At 54.0% G+C, this 23,951-nt stretch overlaps 8 protein-coding genes across 8 annotated transcripts; 4 read left to right on the plus strand and 4 right to left on the minus strand.

Annotated features, from left to right (window-relative positions):
- Positions 1–332: 332 nt before the first annotated feature.
- Positions 333–1,868, plus strand: J4E83_001208 (uncharacterized protein; the record flags this gene model as incomplete). Its single annotated transcript, XM_049328165.1, has 1 exon — positions 333–1,868. One exon carries the CDS (start codon positions 333–335, stop codon positions 1,866–1,868), a length of 1,536 nt encoding a protein of 511 aa, XP_049192683.1.
- A 144-nt stretch (positions 1,869–2,012) lies between these two features.
- On the minus strand, positions 2,013–3,914 carry J4E83_001209 (uncharacterized protein; the record flags this gene model as incomplete). Its single annotated transcript, XM_049328166.1, has 2 exons — positions 2,013–3,782; positions 3,837–3,914. The coding sequence occupies 2 exons, from the start codon at positions 3,912–3,914 to the stop codon at positions 2,013–2,015; spliced, it is 1,848 nt and encodes a 615-aa protein (XP_049192684.1).
- A 417-nt stretch (positions 3,915–4,331) lies between these two features.
- Positions 4,332–6,084, plus strand: J4E83_001210 (uncharacterized protein; the record flags this gene model as incomplete). The annotated part of the gene is made up of 3 exons (XM_049328167.1): positions 4,332–4,521; positions 4,666–4,696; positions 4,743–6,084. 3 exons carry the CDS (start codon positions 4,332–4,334, stop codon positions 6,082–6,084), a joined length of 1,563 nt encoding a protein of 520 aa, XP_049192685.1.
- A 3,007-nt stretch (positions 6,085–9,091) lies between these two features.
- J4E83_001211 (uncharacterized protein) lies at positions 9,092–10,543 on the minus strand (the record flags this gene model as incomplete). The annotated part of the gene is made up of 1 exon (XM_049328168.1): positions 9,092–10,543. The coding sequence occupies one exon, from the start codon at positions 10,541–10,543 to the stop codon at positions 9,092–9,094; it is 1,452 nt and encodes a 483-aa protein (XP_049192686.1).
- Positions 10,544–14,742: 4,199 nt separating this feature from the next.
- On the plus strand, positions 14,743–17,305 carry J4E83_001212 (uncharacterized protein; the record flags this gene model as incomplete). Its single annotated transcript, XM_049328169.1, has 4 exons — positions 14,743–14,898; positions 15,165–16,073; positions 16,125–17,039; positions 17,105–17,305. The coding sequence occupies 4 exons, from the start codon at positions 14,743–14,745 to the stop codon at positions 17,303–17,305; spliced, it is 2,181 nt and encodes a 726-aa protein (XP_049192687.1).
- A 582-nt stretch (positions 17,306–17,887) lies between these two features.
- On the minus strand, positions 17,888–18,176 carry NOP10 (snoRNP complex protein; the record flags this gene model as incomplete). Its single annotated transcript, XM_049328170.1, has 2 exons — positions 17,888–17,913; positions 17,996–18,176. The coding sequence occupies 2 exons, from the start codon at positions 18,174–18,176 to the stop codon at positions 17,888–17,890; spliced, it is 207 nt and encodes a 68-aa protein (XP_049192688.1).
- A 516-nt stretch (positions 18,177–18,692) lies between these two features.
- Positions 18,693–19,201, plus strand: LCL2 (Long chronological lifespan protein 2; the record flags this gene model as incomplete). Its single annotated transcript, XM_049328171.1, has 2 exons — positions 18,693–18,861; positions 19,008–19,201. 2 exons carry the CDS (start codon positions 18,693–18,695, stop codon positions 19,199–19,201), a joined length of 363 nt encoding a protein of 120 aa, XP_049192689.1.
- A 244-nt stretch (positions 19,202–19,445) lies between these two features.
- Positions 19,446–22,448, minus strand: J4E83_001215 (uncharacterized protein; the record flags this gene model as incomplete). The annotated part of the gene is made up of 1 exon (XM_049328172.1): positions 19,446–22,448. One exon carries the CDS (start codon positions 22,446–22,448, stop codon positions 19,446–19,448), a length of 3,003 nt encoding a protein of 1,000 aa, XP_049192690.1.
- Between the last annotated feature and the right edge of the window lie 1,503 nt (positions 22,449–23,951).

A 23,951-nucleotide genomic window follows, 5' to 3' on the forward strand; every position in this document is an offset into this window, starting at 1 on the left:
AAGGCGATTTGACGGTGCGGGACAAAGACCGGAAAGCAAGTACCATCAATGTGGCGGGAAATGGGACTGTAAGGAGTGACGGGAAACGGTGCTAGTAGTCAGGCCAGGTGTAAGTCCGGGAGCCGCTTACGGTGAGTCAGTAAGTGATGTTCTCGTCACGTTCTGTTGGTGGTCTATGGGTGAGCAATAAGAATCCCTGTCAGTGAGGGCTTGGCGTTCCCCTCCAATAGCGTCTTCGAAAGCTCCCCGCTGAATATCTTTTTGTTCTTTGGAGCTCCGAGTCGCGATCGCATCATCTCCACATCTTTGGTCTGTCGCGACTTCTCTCACCCATGGCGACGACACCTTCCCCGTTCCTTGACCCGGGGACTTGCGCGACAGCAGACAATCTCGGTATATTGCAATTGCGCCGCGATCAACTTATTCCTGCCGTCTTGAGACCCGAGGCCGATTCCGACTATCCTGAAGGCAAGGTTGAGAACACGCGATTCGGTTCTTTCCCACATAGTACACTTGTCGGCCAGCCCTGGGGCACGCAAATTCTTGCGTCCCTTGTCGACACTGGGTCGCGCGGAAAAAACAAGAAGCGCAAGAGAGACACCAAAGATGAAGGAGAGGGCACACCAGTCGCCGAGCCGGATACGGCGAAGAAGGATATAGTGAAGGCTGCTGCAGCGAGTAGTGGTTTTGCGCATCTCATACCACCTACACCAGAGATGTGGACGATATCGTTACCGCACCGCACCCAAGTCGTATACACGCCCGATTACAGTTACATATTGCAGAGACTGCGCGCAAGGCCGGGCGACCACATAATCGAGGCCGGCGCAGGCAGTGGAAGCTTTACGCATGCATCGGTACGAGCCGTCTACAATGGCTACCCGGGGACACAAGCTACAGAGCCCGAGACAAACGGCGACGAGGAGAATGCAGTGGGCACATCCAAGAAGAGGAAGCGCAAGACACGGACTGGCGGCGTATACAGCTTTGAGTACCACCAACCGCGCGCAGAGCAGCTACAGCTCGAGATCAAGGAGCACGGCCTGGAACCTCTAGTCAAAGTAACCCATCGCGACGTATACAACGACGGTTTCAATCTCGAAGATTCGACAGGCCCAGACGCCGACTGCGTATTCCTCGATCTGCCAGCGCCATGGCACGCCCTTAATCACCTCACGCGCTCCCCTCCCTCCTCCGCCGCATTGAAGTCCGTCGCTTCAGACCCATCCACGCCAGACGAACCCGCAACCGAAGCACCACCACCGAACACTTCCTCCTCGAAACCCTTCCGCAGCCCCCTCAATCCGCGCAACGCAGTCCGTATCTGCACGTTCTCGCCCTGCATCGAACAAGTCACAAAGACCGTCTCCGCCCTCCGCACCCTCGGCTGGGTGGAAATAGACATGGTAGAGATCAACGCCAAGCGCCTCGATGTACGTCGCGAGCGCGTCGGTCTACAAGAGGAAGGTGTGCGTGGCGGCAACGCGCACCCCGCAAACGTCCAGGAAGCGGTACAACGACTCAGGGACGTGGAAGGCCGCGCGGCAGTGTTCCACAGCATGCAGCGCGAGAAGCAGGAAGAGGTCATGCGAAAGGCTGAGGCGCGGAAACGCGGGGAGAATGTGGGTGAGGGCGGGGAGGTGGGCAAGGGCAAGAAGAAGAAGATGGAAGGCGTGCCGCCGAGTAAACATGACAGGCTTGCTCAGTCGAAGAAGGACATGGAGAGTCGGACATTGTTCAAGGAGGGCAGGCTGGTGCATAGGACTGAGCCGGAGCTCAAGACGCATACCTCGTATCTTGTCTTCGCCGTACTACCACGGGAGTGGACCAAGGAAGACGAGGAGAAAGCGAAGAGGAAGTGGGGATGAAATTGGAACATATGATATCAATGGAAGATACCCAGATTACGAAAACTATTCCTCAAAACAGGAGCTCTGTTCCTCATTTCTGGAAAAAGACATGTGGCTAAAACTAACGAAAACACCTTCGACTCTGCCATTTCCAAGCACCCACTATCCCCACACGGCATCCTTCGCCCTATGGCTACCACTCCTCCCTGGTGGTGTGCTGATGCTGTGCGTCCAAGCCTCGTTTCCGTCGATGAACAGCCTGTAGTTGACAAAGCTCTGCTCTCCGTGTTCAGGTGTGGTAACCTCCACAGCACCAAATTTGCTGTTACCGTCAGGAAGGTACTTGAGGCATACGTCCTCGTCATCTGTCTCTTTGTATGTTCTGAAGGGCAGGTAGAACATGCTCAGCGGGCTGGTGCTGAACTCATGTACCGTAGCGCTCGTAGGCCACTTGCCATCCTTCGGTGGTGGAAAAGACGTAGCGGCGAATTCGTGACGGTCACCGCTAAGGACTACGACGCCGATATCGTGCGCGGAAGAGAGGTCCCAGGCAGCTTCCAGGATACGTCTGCGCTCATACAGATGCCCGCCCCATGTGTCTTCCGACCCGAATTGCCAGTTCTTTGTGAAGGGTGTACCCGTGACAATGAACTTCCAGTGAACACCCGGAGGTGGTAGTTTATGTATCCAGTCCAGAAGATCGGAGAGCTGCTGGGCACCGAGCATGGTTTTCGTGGGGTCAGAAGCGTCTTTGCTCGCGGGGGTACGGTATCGTCGCGTGTCGAGGAGGAAGAACTCTGCTGGGCCTTGTGTGAAAGAGAAGTAAGTGACACCTTCGCGATGAGGAGGAGGGTTGGGCGCGGCGTTGTAGTGCGTGAAGGCGTCGTAGGCTGGGACTGCTACACCCGTCATGTTGCTGTTCCAGTCATTGTGAATCTCATGATCGTCAATGACGTGGATCCATGGCAGGTTCTCGCTCACTGCCGGCCATGATGGCGAAGAGTAGACCTGTCGGTACTCGCGTCTGTAGGTCTCTACATCGCTACCCTGACGATGTGGCACGTCGACGTAAATGAAGTCGCCGAGAAACAGCATGAAGTAGGGCTTAAGCTCTGGTAGCCAGCGCGCTAGGTGTTTCATGCCGGGGAATTCGAGAGGGTGCTGGAAGGGCGTGTACGGGACGCGAGGCTTGATGCAGCTCGAGTGCACGAAAGTGTATTTGTTGTCCTTAAGCATCGATATGCGCCCCGGTTTCGGCGCGGTCGTGAAGGTGCCTGATATGTTTCCCCGCGAAGTCTCGATGATGTACTCGTAAGGCAGATCGGGTCGCAGATGTTCGATGTTCATGACGGTCGTGAAGTCGGTCTCGTTGGTGAGCCAATACTCGGGTTGGCTGGCGCGGTGGGTCTTGTGCATCCACGATCGTTCGGTTCCATCGATGGAGCGATAGAGGACCTTCACGTCAAAGGCGTACGGCTCTCGCACTAGGATCTTTGCGCTGTTTTCCGACACGTAGCCGACGCGTGCAAAGCTCGCATCGTGGCATTGGTGGAGTAACGGAGCGCGATAGACAACGTCTAAGGCCATGGCAATCAGAGCCATGTTGATGCCAAAGGTGATCCAGCTCCACATAGCTGATGAAGGACTTGGGAGCCCAGTGAGCAGCGTACGCAGCACCTTGGGTTCCCTTTCCTCATATTGGACAGTCTCTTGGACGTCAAGCTCTTTCAGCGGCCCATCATCGGCACCGTCAATGAGCTGTACTTCTTCGCTGGAGTCATCGCCGCGTCCACCGACAGTCTCCTTCACAATGATGTCGAGTTCATCGGATATGATCTTGTATTGCGCCGTGTCCTGGAAGCTGGTGAAGAAGGAGGGGATGTAGACGAGCGTGAGGGCGGTCGCAAGTGCAGGCACGATTGTTGTGGGTATCTGCAGAACGGTCAGCTGCATGCATCAAGCTACTCGTTCTCTCCTCGTACGTACCCATCGCAGGAAGATCCATATGCTCAGACGGAGTGTCAAAGAGCTAATGAGGGTAAGAACATCGCTCGCAGATGCCATGTTTGCTAAGCCACAAGCATCACTCGGCAGAGGTTTGACGGGGAGAGATGCGCGTCTCGAAGCTTGTGAAAGTGGAGCCGTCGTCACGCCAGACGCGAATTACCATGACGTCGTTGGCGCTAACGATGGAACAAGCTAGCGGTTCTGCGAACGCGTCTGTGAACGTGTGACTTTGCCATTCACTCACACCACGAACTACAGTCATCTACGATACAAGACCCATCGCGTTCTCAAACTTATCATCACGTAGATATTATGGATAGGCTTAACAGCAAAGAAGGATGCGTCTTACCTATCTGAGGATGCATGCCCGGGCTGAGTTAAGCGACATGCATCTTCAGCTCCTCTACCCGTCAGGCTGAGATACTGGCACATCCTCTTTCCCCGCTTTCCAGATCTCCGCCTCCGGCATACAACATGCGTCTTATCAACACAAGGACTCGGAAATTCCAAGAGTTCATAGGCGCATCGATCCCCCCATACGCAATTCTATCGCACACGTGGGGCAATGAGGAGGTGTCGTATAGGGACTACGTTGAAACCCGTGATGCCTCCATGAGAGGCTACAGGAAGATTGTCAAGACGTGTGAGATCGCGAAAGAAGCTGGTATTACGCACTGTTGGATCGATACCTGCTGCATTGACAAAAGCAGTAGCGCTGAGCTTACGGAAGCGATCAATTCCATGTATCGATGGTACAAAGATGCAAAAGTCTGTTACGTCCATCTGGAGGACTTGGCTTCCGCTGCAGCGATAAGTGTCGATTTACCGAAATGCCGCTGGTACGCCCAATTACTCCATCTACGCTTTGCGTACTGAGCATACTAGGTTCACGCGTGGTTGGACTCTCCAAGAACTGATTGCTCCACGCGACATTCAATTCTATAATGCCAGATGGAACTACATCGGTCTCAAAACGGATCTTGTCGATAATTTGTCGACCATCACTGGCATTGGCGTAGAGATCCTACTGCATAATCGGTCATTGGACCTGGTGTCAGTGGCAACAAGAATGTCTTGGGCGGCAAAGAGAAAGACCACGCGGACTGAAGATATAGCCTACTGCCTACTTGGAATCTTTGGCGTCAATCTCCCATTACTGTACGGCGAGGCTGAAAAGGCTTTCCAGCGACTTCAAGAGGAAATAATTCGTTCGAAAGCCGATCTCAGTATCTTTGCTTGGCAATGCGTGCGGCCTCCAGGGGTTGACAGATGGACGCTTACCGGTGTTCTCGCGCATTCGCCAAAAGACTTTGTCAATGGTCACATCGTGCAACGCATGTATGGGAGGGAAGCTCACGAGTTCTCCTTTACCAATGTCGGCATCAAAACGCGTCTGCGCAACCTTTGGGCTCAAGACTATGGCTGTGTTATGCAGTTGAACAGCTTTTCAATCGAAACGGGAAAGCACTTGGCGCTAAGACTGCGCAAAGTTGGTCCAGAAATGTACCTGAGAGAGGGACCGTATGATCTTCTAGAGTATGCTACTGGCGCCTTTCACGAGCGAAGATCTGTCGAACGATACCTCCTTACTGCCATACCGGCAATACCAAGATTCTCGGATTGGTTGGATCCATCGGTAAGGTTCCAACACGCAGAAAGGCTGTTAGATTTCATGCGAGAATTTCCCGTGCGCGTCAAGCTACCACCGGAAGTTCAGTTAGTCAAGATGTGGCCATCTGACCGATGGGATGAAGAAGATCGGCTGTTCTTTGTCTCTGGCGATTCTCGTTGGGATTCGTTCCAGTTGAACCTGCGCTACGAACTCATTTACGATGCCAAGTCCCCTGACGGGACTGTCACTGAAGCTACCACAACCTTTAGCTTTACTCTGTATGCGTTGGGATGGTCTCATATACAACTTGACGCTGTAGATCGTGCTTCATTCGGTCTCGTAGACTGTCTAGAATATGGACCGACTGTGGACAAGATTCATCGGTGGATTTTGGACGAGGAGCCGACCACAGCTTCCATATCCAAGTGGTTCGCGAAGGAAAAGATGCCGAGAAACCAACTGATACGCTACGATATACCTCAGTCCCCTCGTAGCCTGGTAATAAAGATTGAAAGCACGCTGGATAACGTTGTCACTTTGACAGCAGAGGAGATGCCTACTATCAATGCGCCAGAGCGCGTCACACAACAATGGCCTGAGTTCAGGGACTACTAGATCGATGTCACAAACCGCTCATGTACATATGCTACACAACCAACATCTCTTTCACCGTAGCCAACCCGACTCTACATCCGCTACTAAGTGTCCATACATGTTCGGCGCAAAGTCTCCTGTTCAGGCGCCTCGGCGTCCTCGCATTGTATCTCCTCTTACCGCCGTCGAACCAAACAAATCAGAAATCTCCATCGCTCAAAGATCTTGTCAATTCTGGTTTAATACCAATGTAGACTGCAGAACACCTCCTCAATTTCCTGCTTCACAAGGGTGCAATCCTCAACTTTATGGTATTCGTAAATTTTATCTTCGACATAGAGATGGAAGTTGGCGACTGCACGAACAAAGAATCAATGAACACGTTCGGAGCACAGAGCACATGATTTGGCGGTTAGTGACGAGCTCACCAACACCCCGGGCCGCCGCATAGTCGGCCGAGGGTCTAACAAATGTATTCCAAATTTTGTACACGCACAAGAAGGTTTTATGCATGGTCAAAGGATGAAGTGCACCAGAGGATTGGACGTGATACATAGCGCTTCAATGAGAAGCCAGACTGGAGTGACATTTGAGCGAAGACAGGATGGTGGCAAAGAAGCGCAGCCAGACCAAAGCGATAGGAGAAATGACACGCCAGACGAAAGTGCCAGACCTGTAAAGCAGTGATAGTGGGGTCTTATTGCTGCGCTAAGCTCTTCGCTTTAACAGACAACAAAGATGTCGATTAAAGGACTCGTTCGATAGAACTGCGATGACCAAAATGACGACAATAGCTTTCTTGCTCTTCACTTACCTCATCGTCCGTCATCCTATCACCTAACTTCCCATCCACTTCCCGTCTCATCTCCACACGCATCCCTCGCGGACGATCAAACAGCCCTCATACTCCTACGCAGCCACAACCACATTCACATGCACGCCATACTCCGTCCCTCCGCTATCACAATCACACGTTCCTGCATCCATCCTCCACGAGCTTATCTTCCTTCGTCCCCGCTTGCCATGCGGCCAAGACGCTCTTTCCTTTTCCAGAAGACATGAGCGCATTCGCGGACCCTAACGCGTTTCACCTTGACGAAGGAACAATCATAACACGACACGGAACCAGTGGAACGCGACGCGACATGAGACGGGACGGACGACGGCAAATGTCAACACAGTACAGTAATCACCCCACCCCATTGTCGTCGTGGTCGTAGTCGTAGTCATGTAGTCGTGGTCGTGAGATTAAGGCATTATCCCGGCCACCACAAACACCCAGGTACGCACGTGCCACACGGAGAAATCTTACATTCGAAAGGAAGAAAGGCGGCAACAAGGCGATCACAAGGGTGTCGTCGGAACGCTGTTGCTGTCTGGTAAGTTTGAGATGAACGGGTATCTGATCGGGGTCGGTGGTTTTCACGGCGAGAACAAGGGAATGCGGCAGCGCCGAGTCAAGTCACGGGCTGAGGGTCCTTTTTGTTCGTCAATTTCGGACGGCGGGTTATAGACAGGGTTGGGTCGGATATTGAGATCGCCTGAGTGAGGCTGCTTTTTTTTCTTCTGTATCTCGTGTCTATCTGGCAGGTGGGGTGCGTCGTGGGTGTGTGACCGTGTGATGGTGGAGTGGAGAAGGGATGGGCGGTGGGTGGAGTAAAACGGTCGTCGCGTCGGGGGACAGAACGGTGTTTATTGCAACTTAGTCAGGATAGCCGAGCATGGATGCTGAGGGTGAGTCGAGATACTCATCTCATTGGCGGTATGATTGATGGAGCGACGGAGGGGAACGCATGGACTACACGTGTACTGTAGCAAAGGCAAAGCAAATTCCCATCATTGTCGCACTGCAGGTATACGCGGAGAGGGCGTTTGTCAAGTCTTTTTCCCCCGGCTCTAGTAGCTACTTCGGAGTACTATCGTTTGCATACCCGAGTAAAAAGCATACAGAGTTCACACTTCCAGCCGACACGCACGCTACACATGTCGGGTGTCTGCAAACTGTCGGTGTTAGCCGATAGGCTGCATGTTTCGTGGTCCAGTTAGTTTCCTTCTGTTCGCCTCGTTCGTCTTCCCTAACAGGGACAAAACAAGGGTACCTGTCCCCACATCAGTCACCCTGCGAAAGCCAAGCCCAAAGAAACACAGCGCAAAACTGGGTCTTTGGACGCCTTCGGTCCGCGGCAAAGCAGGGTGCTGGTGGGGACGGCGGAACTCAGTCGGTCCTGGGAATAATGCCTTTTTTTCCGGAGCCGAAGGTGTTGTAGGAAGAGGAAACTTGGATTTTGGAAGTTGAGACCCAAGGTCCACTGTAGAGAGGGTCTGGCAACGTCATGTTGGACCGTGGTGTTGGGTTCGCGAAGGTTTGTTGATGCCTGGTTATGCTGGGAAAGTTTGTGGTTGGAAACCTGGTGGTTGGGCTGCGTGATGTGGCGTCATTGTGCATGCGCGCTGGCGATATCGTTGTCGCAAGTTGATGGCGTGATACTCCGGAGTACCGTGAACATGTACGTCACAAAACAAAAGTGTTAGCCATGATCATGGATTCTGGTGGAGCGATGTGACAGGCAAAGCGTTGTAAGCGAAGTAGGTTCTATTTCTCTCATCTCGCTAAGTGACGACGACTAAATGGGATATCATGACTGTTCGTTCCGAAACAAAACAAAGTCAGGCTGCGAGCTGAGCGACAAATTGTAAAATGACAAGAAAATATGCATGCTGAATGCGATGATAGCGACAGATGGATGTGTGGCGGCGAACACTTCGCGAATGCCAACGACGGAGTAGCTGGGAGGGTATCGTAACCTCTAGAGGACAAACAGGAACGGAGAGTAGAGGACAAGGAAATGCCATGTCGTGCGCCATGGGTACACCGGGTATTATGCGCTAAGGTTGCTTAAGTGCCAAGGCGGCGAGCAGGGAAGAAGGTAGTGGCTGGTAGAGTAACATGTGCAAGGAAGTCGCATGCTGGGTGGTTCGTCTATGCATTTATGCGAGCGTTTCGAAACAAATTGAGTTCTTGATGCGTTCATAGGGAATCCATGAAATCCATTAGTGACTTGCGTCGTCGGATTGCGCGGCTCTTGATGCTGGATGTCGCGTCATCGGTCTCGCTGCCAGGAAATTCTGGTATGACGAGTGTAGGCTCACGCTCGTTGGCGCCCCGGGCGGTCATCCTGCCCATGGAGGTGCCCATGGTGGTGGAACGCTTTTGCTGCATAGTGCTGAGTTGCGGGACCGGAGGTGCGTTCTCGGGTGTTGGTGCCCGCTTGGACTCGCTGCCGCGAGACTTGGGTCGGAGGATGGTAGATGCGCGGCGGAGCTTGTTTGGGCTGGAGAAGTTATCTGAGCCTTGGATGGGTGCAGTCATGGGGGTCATGGGCGCTGGTGTCAGTGGTGTGGTGGGTCCTCCTGGGGCTCTGCCGTTGATGCGAGAGTCATATGGCTTCTTCGCTGGCGAGATGGCAATCTTGGCCAGGGAGAGCTTCATAGAGATCGAGCGTAACCGTCGGTGCGCAGCGGGCTTCTTGATGATGGGCGATGCCGCGCTCTTGTTCTGGTTCTCGTAGGGGTCGGAGCTGAGGAAGGATAGAGCGGGCGACTGGGGAGTTAGCGGGGCGAATTGTGATTGCCTATGCGATTGGTATGATGACTGTGATGTTTGTATCCGTGACAGGTCGAGACGGGACTTTGCGGGAACGTATACGGAGGAACGAGCGGAGGTAGAGGGTCGGCGAGGTGGCTCGCTCGGTGCAGGCGAGTAGCTGCGACTTGAGCCGGTCTGGAACGACGATGTGAAAGAAGCGGAGTCGGGGTATGTGCTAGGCTTCTGTGTGATGGGGCTGTGGCTGGTGGAGGGTCGTCGAGGCTCGGGGTCGGCGACGGGTGATGTGGAGCGGGATAGAGGTGGTGAAGCCAGGCGGCTTGTGGGCATGACCTTCATGGACAGGCGCTGTGCCTCGTCGGCCTTGCGTAGCTTGCTGGCTGTGGTAATTGGGAGCAGGTTCGCGACTGAGGCCGAGCGCGGCTGCACCGTTGGGCGATCGACAGGTGAGCGGCAGTCGACCTCAACGACCTTGGGACGACCTGCATTCGCGTACGAGACTAGCACGGCCATGTCGCAGCTCTTTCCCTTGTCCCATCTCGACACAGACATGGTCCTTGCCTTGCACTCCTGTGAGAGGTCGTGGACAACCACGTCATCGTAGTCATATTCTGATTCAGAGGCGGAACCGTCGTCGGCAGTGAGGTCTTCTTCGCTGGAGAGATATCGCTCCTGGAAAACTCTGCCCTCCTTCTTGGTGGAGGGACTCGATGTTGGTGCAGCGGCGGAGTCTATGCGCAGGGTGTCGGGAGCATCGTCGCACAGGTTGGGGCTCGAGGCGGCACTGTCAGTACTGGAGCGCTGTGGGCGGGCGACAACTTCAGGCTTGGCGAAAGTCCACTGCTTCAATTGCGAAGTCACAGCAACGTCGACCATGATTGCGGAGGGAGAATGGAATTGCACCGGCGTGGCTGATCCGGTGGGTGATATATCGGACTGGCTATCGGACTGAGCGGCAGCCGGGACGAGTTGAAACCAAGGCGTGCAGGTGCTACGCGCCAATGGTCGGAGACGTGTGCGTGGCTTGGGAGCACCAGGCAAGCCGGCGCTGAGTGAGACTGGCTGTTGCACGGGGTGGTGTGTTGGAGCGTGAGATGTCAGAGGGTCAGGTGTAGGCACTGAGGGGCACTGTATGTAGGCGTGGTGTGCAGTAGGGTGGGTTGAGAAAGACCGACGCTATATTACGCACATTGGCGAGGGCTGTATATATTGCAGCACTTTCCAAGGCTGCCCACCCCTGGCAGGCGTCGAGGTTTCAAGTACAACCGAGGAGCGAGGGAACCCAAGAGTCAGTTCACCGTGTCGGTGCGCCATTCATCATCTCACGCTGGGCTAGCACAGGCACGCTGCACTGACGCTTGGGGGCTGCATGGCGCAACTCTGCACTGAACTAGCAGATGCGCTCAGGAACCTGCTGTGAGTGGCCCGCAGGCAGTTTCAGACGGCACACCCTCAGCAGCGACACTGCCAGCGAGTGCCATCAGAGCGCCTGCTGCGAACTCATGGCGTGCACACCCGACTGCTGCCGTTGCAAAAGCCCGTGGGGCGTTGCGATGGCAATGTCACCAGAGGACGGCACGCGTTCAAGATCGCCATCCTTTCATCTTCGCGCGAGGCCGCCTTTTCCCTTTCCAGCGCCCTCGACGGTGACCTGACAGGTGTTCCTGTGCCGCTCAGGGGCAGCACCACTCAGCGCCCGCCGTCGTCCACTGGGGTGTCCACCGTGTGGGGTTGGCCCAGGACCCGGCGACGCCATTGCCGAAAGGATCATCGATAACTGTCACCATGTCTTTTTTTCACTGCCCGCTCTAACCGTTGCTTGCCTTGGTTCAGTAAACCTTGACGGGATGGATGGAGGACCCTTCTTCTGCAAACTCTCCCATGCAGGCCTCCCCGACCCCCAGCTGGACTTGCCTCCGACGCCTGCCGCTGCCCGCCCCCAGCTCCCAGCCCCAGCACGCCCGTCGTCGCACTGCGCTGACGGCACGAGAATATCTGCCTCGTCACGCCCACGCCTAACTCTGAGCGCATGCAGCGGGCTCCGAATCCACTTGGCATTAGCCCTCCAGGAACACGCTGATCGCCTGGCTCTATTCTCGGTCCAACTGCCATGGCTCCAGTTTACCTGCAGTCTATCTGCAGACCGTGTGCACGGTCGCTGCTTCCCCATTCGTCGCTGCACTTTCTGTAGCCCACACCGCCAACACCACCATCAGGCCTCCCTGGGCCCCGCGCAGCCTATACCTACAGTTCGTCGTGCCGCCCTCTCAATCACAAACCGCAGAAATTTCCATCGAGTCAAGGCGTGTCCCGTCATTTGTCTGCGAGGGTCTTCTGATTGCCTGCAGAGTCAGTCACGTCGCCGAATGCAGCCACTAGCATCTGCTCGGCAATCTGTGTAGATTACACTACGCCTCTAGCAGCTTATCGTCGGAGTTTAGGACCGTACTAGTTGGCTGCTCGCAATACCGACATGCTTTGCAGAAGGCTGATCAACGGTTCGTTGGAGTTGCAGTCGCGGCCAGTCATCTCACGAGAGAGCCTCGCTGCCTACTGTCAGCATATATCGTCCTGGAAGCATCGGACTACCAGTTCCGGACTCTCACTGCAGCATCGCTCGGACCATAGTCCATTCTTAGTCACTACCGCTGACTTCAGTGTGTTCTGTGGTAGCTTTGTGGTAGCCTTGTTGCACCTTAACAGTCCGGCCCCCTAAGCTTGCGTCACAAGGCGCCCCAAAAGGGTCCAATACTTCAACACCAACGACCGTTTCATCGTCTGATTTCTTTTCGTCAGGTTCGCAGCAGCTCAGACGATTGTCCGGTTCACGCCCATACATACCGTCTGGGCCCTGCATGGAGAGAAGCGTGTCTCACACGCAGTGTCTTCGTGTGCAGTGACGCTTGCGCACCCGTTGCCACGCTCAACCGTACCGCGTGGTACCAAACTCGGCCTCGGAAATATCGTCCTGATCGTCTCAACGTGGTAACGACATTGACCCTGGCGATACATGCACAAGACCGAAACACCCCTCCACCCGATCCGTTACCGTCATCGCATTGAAGTGGCTTTAAGGGCACGATCGATTCACAATAAGGCCACAGGCAAGCACATACTGAGAGACACGGCCCCATCGTAGCAGAGACATGCGCCTCCGTCTGTGATGATGCAATCTCAGTTGCCCCTCGACCCTAGCTGGTTCAGACGCTTCCCTAGGAATCCAACACATACACGAATGTTCGGCCCCGTGGAGCCGCACAGGTATTGTCTGATGTAAGGTCTTACTTTGACGCAGCGATCCGCGATCGAGCATCAGTTGGTGTTCCAGCCGTACTACCAACGGAGGTGACAAACCCAAGGATCAGGGAGCACAGGCATCCACACGTTGTGCTGACAGACGACTCGCAGTGCGCCGAATCACTCTGGACACTTGTTCATTGATCCTGGTTCATCTGCGACGCCTGCGTATCTGTATTACAGCCGCAACAGTCACGCCGTTATGTTTGAGGAGCAAGATACTACGTGGGGGTGTACCGCTAAAATGAGTCGATTGCCAGGTAAGACGGGTCGGAAAAATATCAGTGGAATTTGAGCGATTGACGCTTGTCCATCAACGGCGAGCTACTTATCACCAACGGCGAACCACGCAATTAAGAAGAAGCCGTCAGTCGGGATCGGCGGGCCAACCCAAGAATTTCGCGGCCAACACTCACGGCTAAGCAGAAACCTTCTCGAACATCTGATTATCGGTCGTAATATTGTTCGCACACCACCAGTCAGTGTTTGCTTGGAAGCGAGTTTCACGTATAGTATCCTCGACCGACACCGCGGCATAGCTGTACCGGCTACCGTGTCTTGACCACCATCGCGGGGTATGCACCAATCAGAACAAGACTCGTGTATGGCGCAAGCAACCACATCTAAGACATGGCGATACCGATATTACAACAGTCGGCAGGGATCGAAGATTAGCCGGTTCATGTATCGCCCGGGTAAGGACAGCAGAAATCCTGGACATTGACGATAGTGCAGACAGATGGAGAATCGAACAGCAACAGCTTGCGACTGGACCTTTATGGCTTGCCGTTAACAGTCGTGCGCCACTGGAGTCAAGCAGTGCGCTTGGTGACGACTTAAGTGTTCACCTGAACGGTGCACTCACAGCCATCTCTATGATTCATCATTCAGACGCGCGCACTGGCAACTGCCACGTGCCATCGCACAATTAGTCGCGGTCGCATGGTCAACCGATCATGACCCCGAATGCAAAGTGCTCGCCTTCTGGCCGCTCTATTGGCTTCAGCTCGCGCGCAGGGAGCAACACAGAAGACGCAGACACCCGCAACTCATAAGCGAACTGGACTGACTGCGCACTACCTACAACCTTACAGTATCATCTCCAGGAACAGCAAAGGAGTAACTGGATCGAGACCGAAATCTACTTCTCAACAGAAACGTCCAGATAAGACCCGATAAGCGACAAAAGCAACAGTGTATAACGAAAAACGTTCGCTTCGGATGTATGCGATCCGTATCCAAGCTTCCCCGCATGACCTCAACCCATCGGCGACATCACCGAGGCAGCAGCAGGGGAAGCGACAAGCCATGGGCGGTTACATATCAATTGTGCGACGATGAATCTGTACATCGAAAACCCTGAACGTCCACAGCATCCCCTTTTGTACCTGACGGCCAAGGTGCGTTTTCGCAGATCTCATGGATCAAACGTGGAAATCGATGGATTTAAGTTCCTAGCCGCGTACTTGGCGTGCCTTGTTCGAGACTCTCGTACCTTTTGTTTACTGAAAGCGCTCGCATCCCCGCGTGGTAGATGCCGATTGTTGGGGCAGAAGAAGGAAATATGCAACAACAAGCGCTCTGCATGTGACTTCGCATCGTTGGGACGAGATGTTCATATTACAATGATTATGCCTTTGGATTGACAAGTGTGGTACTCGCTCCAACATACACTCGCTTTTTTCTCTTCGTTTCGAGTTCGTTTCGAGTTCACCTTTTTCCTTATCTTCGTTCGCGATCAATATACCCGATCTCTCAACAAGGAGAAGATGGCAACTATGCTCATGCAGACTGAGGTCCAGTACCAGGCACCGGTCATGATGGTGGCGGCAGTGTCTACGCCGCGCAAGCTGTGGGAGCATCCAGATCCGAAGTCTACAGCGATGTGGAAGTTTATTCAGGATGCGAATGCGAAAAGGGGGTTGCAGATGCAGGTATGTTTTGCTTGCGGACTTGGTGATACAGAGAGGGGTGCATGTTTGCCTGAAGCATCGTGCGCGTCAGGCATGTTCTTTTGTATAGTCAAGAGGCCGTTGCCGCTGGCATCAGAAGGCAGAACTTGTGCTTCAGAATTGGAGCACACGAACGAAAGAACATGAAACTCGACCAGACTCATCGCATGCCATATACCTACGTTATCGTCTACGATGAAGCAGGACTTGTCAAAGATGGTTGAACACCACTAACATGCTCTCTCCAGACCTTCCGCGACCTCTACAACTGGAGCGTCGGCCCCTCACGCACAGACTTTTGGGAAGACATGTGGAAAACCAGCAATCTTATCTATTCCGGCAACTACACAACAGTCGTCGATACTTCGCTACCGATGGAAACAAATCCGCACTGGTTTCAGGGCACCTATCTCAACTTTGCCGAAAACATCCTCTTCACCGCCGACCCCACCTACCCCGGCGTACGCACCACAGTCCACAAGGAAGAAACCAAGATCGCTCTCACGGAAATCCGCGAGGGGAACAAAGAGATCCGTCATCTGACATGGGGTGACCTACGACGACGAGTTGGTGTCCTCGCGAATGCGCTGCGGGCTAGAGGAGTCGGAAAGGGGGATCGTGTCGCTGTCATCGCATCAACGAGTTTCGACACTTTCATTGCGTTCATGGCGACGGTTGCTGTTGGCGGTCTTTTCAGCTCAAGCAGTACGGATATGGGTGCCAAAGGCATTCTCGAACGATTGTTGCAGATTCGACCCAAGTACGTTTTCGTGGATGACTGGACGGTATACAACGGCAAGACCTTCGACCTTCGACCCAAGATTGAGCAGATTGTTGCGGGGATAGAGATAGGAGGTGTTGAAGAGTTTGAGGGTGTTGTTGTGCAGCCTAGGTTTCCTGGAAGACCCGCCGATGTCGCACATCTGGCCAGGACGGTGCGGTTGGATGAGTTTTTGCAAGTGGCCGGAGGGGACAACACATTGACGTTCGAGCGGGTGGCATTCAGGGATCCGTTCCTGATTGTGTACTCGAGTGGAACGACGGGCGTGCCGAAGTGTATCGTGCACTCCACTGGTGGCGTTCTCATCAACGTCGCGAAGGAGAGTATACTGCACAAGGAGATGACGCCCGAGAGCGTCGTTCTACAGTACACAACCGTAAGTCCTACCCTAACCCGATCTCACCTCCCATCTGACTAATCGACGCAGACCGGCTGGATAATGTACGTCGTCTCAGTCCAAGTCTGCCTCTTCGGCACCCGCTCCATCCTCTACGACGGCTCGCCCTTCCAACCCACACCCGAAACCTTCCTCTCCATCCTCGAAGAACAAGGCGTAACCGACTTTGGAACGTCCCCCAAATTCCTCCACGAGCTGCAAAAGCGCAACATCACCCCGCGCACCCTATTCCCCTTCAAGTCTCTCAAAAGCGTAGCAACAACCGGCATGGTCCTTCCCGAAGCACAGTTCGAATGGTTCTACGACACCGGTTTCCCCGCTCACGTCCACCTCCGCAACATCTCTGGCGGCACCGACATCGCAGGGCGCTTCGGTATCGAAAACCCGTTGGAGCCCGTGTATAGTGGCGGCTGCCAGGGCCCGTGTCTAGGCATGAAAGTCCAAGTCTACGACTCCCTCATCGAATCTGGACCCGGGTGCGCGGTACCAGATGGCGAGCCAGGCGAACTCGTCGCCACGGCGTCCTTCCCCAATCAACCTGTTTACTTCTACGGCGACGACGCGGCAGGCACACGCTACCAATCTGCATACTTTACCCGTTTCCCGGGCGTGTGGACACACGGCGATTTCATCCAGATGCATCCCATCACGGGCCAAATCCTCTTTCTCGGCCGCGCAGACGGCGTACTGAACCCCAGTGGTGTGCGCTTTGGCTCTGCGGATATCTACAGTGTCATTGAGACGCATTTCCCTGAGATCGCGGATAGTATCTGTGTTGGGCAACGGAGACCTGGCGATGCGGATGAGAGTGTTATGCTGTTCCTCAAGATGAACAAAGGGTACGACTATACGGATGGGTTGGTGGATAGGGTCAAGAGGAAGATTGCTGAGGAGAGGAGTCGGAGACATGTTCCGCGGTTTGTGTTTCAGACTTGGGATATTCCGGTGAGTTTTGTTCTTCTTCCTCCTCTTGTGAACTTTTGAGAGCGCGATGCTAACGTATGTTACAGACCACAGTGAATTTGAAGAAGGTCGAGTTACCCGTCAAGCAAATCGTCTCAGGCAAGAAGATCAAGCCGAGTGGGACGCTAGCGAATCCAGAGAGTCTGAAGTTCTACGAGCAGTTTGCGGATGTCGAGGAGGTGGTCAGGAGGATGGCGATTGAGAGGTTGTCGATGGAGAGGAGGAGATGGAGAAGTAGTACGTTGTAGGTAGTGCCTTGAGGCAGTAGATAGCGTGTGTGTGGCGTCCTTGGTTCTTTTCCCCCCTTGTCATCTTTCTAGATATCTTTTCTTTCCTTGCATCTTTATACCTATAAGCCAGCTCTGTCATCTCGCGATGCATGTATAGCTTGGCTGTAATACATATCATTCTGTCAACCCTCTTTACCGTCATCTTAGCTTTGAGCGTGGAACACATCTCGTCGATCATACTCCCTAGCCAGGCGGATACGTTGCGATATCTACACCTCACAGATCTCGGCATCAGCACATGGGCACAGTTCAGCACCCCCAAAAGATCAAGTGAGTATAACCATGTCATTGAAAGCCCTGACTTTAAACCACTGAAGAAGAATCTCGGCGCTCCGTACCGCCATGCACTAAATCGGCGCGCGTCTTAAGACTTTTCTTTCGCCAATACGCCGTTGAACGCCCTTGTCATGCCTTCACATCCTCCATCTTTCATCTTTCACTCCCCAGCACATTGTCGCATCTCCAGCTACATCGTCTCCATATTCCCCCACTGCCGCCTTCCGCTCGTAAAATGCCGTTGTTACTGCGCTGTGTGCGCGCTTAGTTCTTCTCAGCAACCTTGTTCTCTGCTTCTCGTTAGCCCCAGTATCCCAAACTCCACCCCCATCCTGGGTGTATGTATCTTCATAGCTTGGTGGCTCAACATACTCTGCTGCGTCAAAAGCAGTCCATAGCGCTTCTTAATCGTAACCCTGTGCCTGCTGTACTTGTCGTCGGGCGAGAAACGGGCCGGGTGCGCGCTCTTGCTGACTTCGCCGTCGATGACCTTTTTCAGCGTGTAGATGCGCTTGGTCGGGTTCGCCGGGTCGGAGATGTACATGAGATGCATGCTAGATTGGGTGTTAGTTTTGCGCTCTTGTAGTTGTCTCGGAAGGTATTTTTCGTGCTGAAGGGGAGGATGCTGCGCCTGTGATTGCGATTGAGGTGGTTGCTGGTCGCGCGCCGTGTGCAGATGCAGCTTCGCGCCGGCTGTAGGAGTGAGACTCACATTCCGGTATTGAGTATATCCCTAAGATTTACAATAGAAGATAGTATTATGGCTGAGCGAATGCGATAGGTGATGTTCGGTGGGTAGTGTGTCGCGTAAGGATGTCGCGATAATGCAGAGCTCGAAATTCCAGTTCGTCGGGCGCGGAGTTTTTTGCGGACCACCGAGCTTTCCATGGTTTATGCCAAGACACCACCCACCCCTGCCACTTTCCCGGACTCTCTGCTGCAGCTTGTTTGGCTCGTTTGCATTGGGCGGATTGGGGAAACCAGACACATCATCCACTTTGACCTACTGTGTACGCTCCACACAAGTTACTCTACGCTTGTCGCATATACACGATATATTGCTGCGGATATGGCGCGCTTTCAAATTCTTCTTGCGGTGCTCGCATCGTTTGTCTGGGGCTCGAGTGCGCAATTCGGCTTCTTCGATCAGATGTTCGGTGGTGGTGGAGGGCAGCAGCATCAGGAGCCGCAGAATGTGAGGAGTGATGCTAGTTGGTATCAGGCGCAGTACGAGGCTGGTATGTTGCACTCTTACCCTCTCTTGCATTATATCGCAAATATGTTCCCAGCCTCGTAGCTTTCTACACTACTTCCGTCGCGCATGCGCCTTCTACAATGACTGGAAAGAGCAGTACAAATGTCCTTTGCTAACGACTTCTCACAGCACAATGCTCCCACTACCTCTGCCCCGGTACCCTTTCCTGCGTCCATTTCCCGCACCACTGCCCCTGCGCATGGGAGAACGTCGAAGACAAAGTCGAGCTCGGTGACGGTATCGCCATCTGTGGAAGCAAGGGAGGATGGAACACTGGCGAGTTTGGCAGGAAGGTTGAGCTGGCCAGGAAGGGCCTGCTATAAGAGGATGATACATCGGTTATGTCATAAGAGAGCGTACGCAGTTGAGGACGGCGACATCATGGCTGGCCATGGAGGGCTCATGTCAAGAGGATACTTCGACATGGGCATAGCTGGCACGGACATACACGTCGAACGAAAAGGATGAGCGAGAATCTTGGGAATGACCAATTAGGCCAGGTCATGATTTCGTTGATTCGCAAATATACCAATAACGCCTTTGCTATGCAATGAGCACTCCAACTGTTCACCTCTTGACGTACTTGTACCGATACGCCTGTTTCCCATTCTTCGCCTCCCTCTCATCATCGATGCCAACCTCCTCTCTCCCCCATTGCCTCATCAAGACTTTACCCAGCAACTTCTTTTCTTCCTCCAACTCCCTCACACTCTCCGTCCACTGTCCATCACGCTTGCCCACTACTGTCTTAGCCTTCTCCTTCATAAGCTTACTAAGAAGAGCGGCTAGCTTCTCGTCCATTTGCTGGTTGATGGCAGCGTTTTCAGCAGCTTGGTTTGCGAGACGAGTCTCAAGGGCTTCGTTCTTGGAGCGGAGGGCTGAAATTTGAGCTTCCAGGCCAGCTATCGTGTCTTGGGACGATGGTGTGGGTGTAGCCTTGAAGGTTTTGTTGTCTTTGCGAAGGGTGGAGAGTTCGGATTTGAGGGTCTTGGTTTCCGAGACTTGTTTGCGGATTATGTCGCGGAGGTTTGCAATCTCGGCATCTTTTGCATTTGTCTCGGTTGCGGATGATGAGATGGTAGTATCGTCGTCTGTGTCCTCTTCTGCAAGCTTTGCAATAGCGGCAGCGCGTAGCTTCTCTACCTCGTCTTTGGCGCGCTTCAAGTCTTTGGCAAGACTCCGCTTCTCGCTACGCTCTTGCTCGAGCAGAGCACCGGCTTTGCGTACAGCGTCCTCTGCCTTGTCCCGGACATCCTCCATCATGGCCTCGTGTCCTTCCGCCATGTCTTCGTGCTGGTCGCGTAGCTCTTTGAACTTGCTCTCGGCTTCAAGCTTCAGCTCCTTCATCTTGTTGAGCTTCTTCTCAATGTCGTTTACGCGGCGATCTGCCTCGGCGCGAGCATCCTGCAAACGATCATTGGCATCTTCAAGGTCTTGCTCAAAGCGTTCCGCATCAGCTCTGGCCTTGGCACTATCGCGATGCGCTTCCGCAAGCTGTTGGCGAAGGTTCGTGTTGCCTGTTTCTAGGCTCTGTAATCGACCCTGGGCTGTGTTCAGACGTTGCTCAGCCTGTTCTGACGACTCCACAAGCTCTGATATCTGTTGCTCCTTCGCAGCAAGGTCGGCTTGAGTAGATCGCAGTTGCGACTGCAACGATCGAATACGCGTTTCGAGCTCAGTTACCTGTGATTGTCCCTCAGTTGTCATCTTCGTAGTGCCGGACAGCTCAAGTTGCGACTGGGGAGACTCGGGTTCTCTGTCGGCAGCAACAACATGCTGGAGTTCTTCTTCCTTAGCAGCTAGGTCTGCAAGCGCAGATTGGAGCTGCGTCTCAAGAGAATTGATACGCGCCCTCAGATCGCCTGCACGCGGGTCTTGTTGTTTATTCGTGGTTGCATTCGCGCGAGCTGCGTCAAGTTGCGACTGGAGATTTCTCAAGCGCTCTTCAAGGTCAGCTGTGCGACGACTTTCTTGGTTTGTTACAGTGAGCTCCCTTCGTGCGGCCTCCAGATCCGATTGCAATGCGCGGAGTCGAGAGTTGAGATCGAGGTTCGTATGGAACAGTTGTTGTTTAGCTGCCACATCAGCATGCGAGCATTCCACTTCGAACTTCGCCGCCTGTAACTGTCCCTCGAGTTCTGCAATGCGGGCTGTCTGGCGTCGAGCCTGTGTTTCAACAGTGGACCGCATATCGTCTCTCCTTCGGGCTTCCTCACGAGCTGTCTTTGCCTCGGACGTGGCCGTTTCGAGGCTTGATTGTAGAGCATCCGCGCGGGCTTGGACCGAGGAGAGTTGGTCGGCCAACAAGAGACGTTTCTTCGCAGCATCATCGTCCTCATGTCCAGACTCGTGTAGTTGCGTTTCCTTCAGATCGTGTAGCTCGCGCTCGTGTATTTGGCGCACCTGGACCAGCTCTGCTTGCATCTCTTCCAGCCTCTGGTCTTTGTCTTCCACCTCCTCGGTGAGTTGACGCTTGGCTTGTTCGAGAACCCTTCGCTGCCGTTCGAACTCTTCAAGCATAGTCTCCAACTTTGCGAGGTTCTGGAGGCGCATCTGCTCTCCAAACTCATGCATCCTGGTCTCCAGTGCATCTTCTCGCGCCTTCACCTCGGCATCCGCAGCTGCGCGAGCTGCTTCGTGATCTGCACGTTGCTGCTCCAAGCTCTTCTCCAGACTTGACACCTTCTCCTTGTGCTTGTAGTTGTCGTTGCGTGTGCTCTCGAGCTCGGAGCGGGCATACGAAAGGATCGTCTCAAGTTCGGTAATGCGCGATCTCGAAGTAGACTCTTGCTGCTCCAGCTGGTGTTGTAGCTCTGCGATCTTATTCCGCGCCACGTCCTGCTCACTCGTATCGATAATGGCTGAAGCGTGCCGTATAACCGTCTCTCCCGTGGGCTTGCGCGGTGTATCATAGTCCTCGACGGTGGGCTGTAGCGATCGCGCTTTCGGGGGTGACGAGCGGGGGACTTGGAGAAAGCTGTGTCTAGGCGCATGTAGCGGTGTTCCTGTGAGCGCGCCCTCCATTTCCGTGTCTGGTAGGTTGCTGAGAAAGCTCCGAACCTTCTCGTCGTTCTCCATGGACTTTTCGGAAGCTGGCGAGCTGTGTTGGCGCTCGTTCTTGGTGCCATTCGGGCGCCTGGTGGGAGAGGCTGTGCGGGATGTATTACTCCTCCGCCGCTCCGTGTCCTCCACCACAACTGCCGGTTCACCCACTTCAGTCGCATGTCTGCTTTCGCTCCCGTCTTGTATGGCGTCCATTCGTATTACCGGTCGTTTCGTGTTGGCCTCCTTTCGCGATTTTATCTGGGCCAGCGGTAGATCGGCCGTCATCCAGTAGGTCATGTTCATGGTAAAGTCTTCCGGCCCCTCAATCTCGCTCGTATCCACGTGATCGACTGGCGGTTGGTGGCTGTTTTCTAGTTCGGTAGACTCAAAGGTCGAGTTGAGGCCCAGGGCGTCCAGGTCCATCTCATATTGTGATCCATCTTGGGATGGGCGGCGCGCCGGACTGCGTTGGGGCGATTGGAAGCGCGTGGGGCTGGCCGTGTACGATGAATGTGTTCGGACCATGTTTGATACATGCGACTAGGAGCTACGGATGTCGCGATGTCGTGATGCTGAGATGCGATAAGAATTGTGCTGCTCGTGTCTGTTTGTTGTGGTAACGCGCATTCGACGTGTCTCGCGAGTCAAGCGACCACGCACGGGCCCTCAACACGATTCAGAACCAGGGTCCAGTGCAAGTTATGTTCTTCCAGAATGCTACCAAAAAAAGATGCTAGATTTACATCACCGAGGAGTAGTCCTTGAGATTTAAGAAACTTACTGATATACTGCAGTCCCGTTTGACATGACACTCCATGGACAACGGCTACCTTCTTCGCCCTACTACGAACCCGCTGACCGCCTACGTCTTTTCTACCTACTTCTCGATTCGCTGTCTCACACATCGCGCCCACGGGCACCACAGAATATAGTTTCTAGAACGCGTAGGTCTCCGACAACACTATGCTACTTTTTCCAGAGGCAGTGTCTCCACCTGTCATATCCTCCGTTTGCGTGGCCATAATAGAACATTGTAAATCCGAGAAGCATGCGAAGATAGATGGTGTGCTGGAAATGGTGGCACCATGCGATTGAGATCGCGAGGTTTCTGCACCGCCGGAGCTCTAACAGATAGACTAGCAGGTCGTGCGACCGCACTGCCCTTGTGCAATTATCTTCGCCCTTCTCCGTGCTGATGTCTCACGTCTTTCTTCCATCTGATCCTGGGTTACGCAGCATGGAATCCTCACTGGACGAATCTCTAACACCTCGTCACTCGGGCGGAACGTGCTTTGCTTTCTCTTACTGAATGAAGCTGATGCTTATCAGATAGGCTCATCGGTTGCGCTTCGTTGAGTAGTCATCTGCTGGTGTAGCAGTCATGATCGGTAACGATTCGTATATGAAGCGAGCCGGCCATGGACGCCGCGCTCCAGTCATGGCCACCCGGGTCGAGCTCAAAGTCCGAACAACCGCGATGAATGGCAACAATGGTACAGAGATCGCATTATCTCTGGACGCAGTGCGACCACATTGCTGTCAAACTGCACGCCATAGCCAGACCGTGCCATGTCGTTTGCGAGCCACTATCAGACCAAGCCTTGATAGGCGGCCATAATGTCTCGAAGGCAGCCCGTGTCGTACTCGATGTCTGACTGGCAGGTTCCATGTCATGCATGCATGGCGGGAGGTCTCCCGGCTTCCGTGAGCATAGGAAGAATAACAGCGACGCCTATGACCTAGGGAGGAGGAGTTGAATGAGCTGGCGAGGGGTAAGAAGACAATGCGCAGTAAGATGGTGAGCAGCCCCCACGCATGCTACTTGAAGCGTCTCTCGCGCGAGCTTGTTTATTAGACGTGCTGCATATGCGGCGTGTGCTTGTGGGTCCGGGATGCTGAACCGAGAGGGGTCCTGCAGACGACATCATCGCATGGTGGTCATGTCGGTCGACTCCGAGCTGTCCAAGGAACGACCCACCTTGACAATGCTGCTCTCCCGAACTGCGGGAAGTCGTTAAGGTTGACCTC

The sequence above is a fragment of the Alternaria metachromatica genome, assembly GCF_023757995.1.
Source record: "Alternaria metachromatica strain BMP 0045 chromosome Unknown scaffold_2, whole genome shotgun sequence".
NCBI lineage: Eukaryota > Fungi > Ascomycota > Dothideomycetes > Pleosporales > Pleosporaceae > Alternaria > Alternaria metachromatica.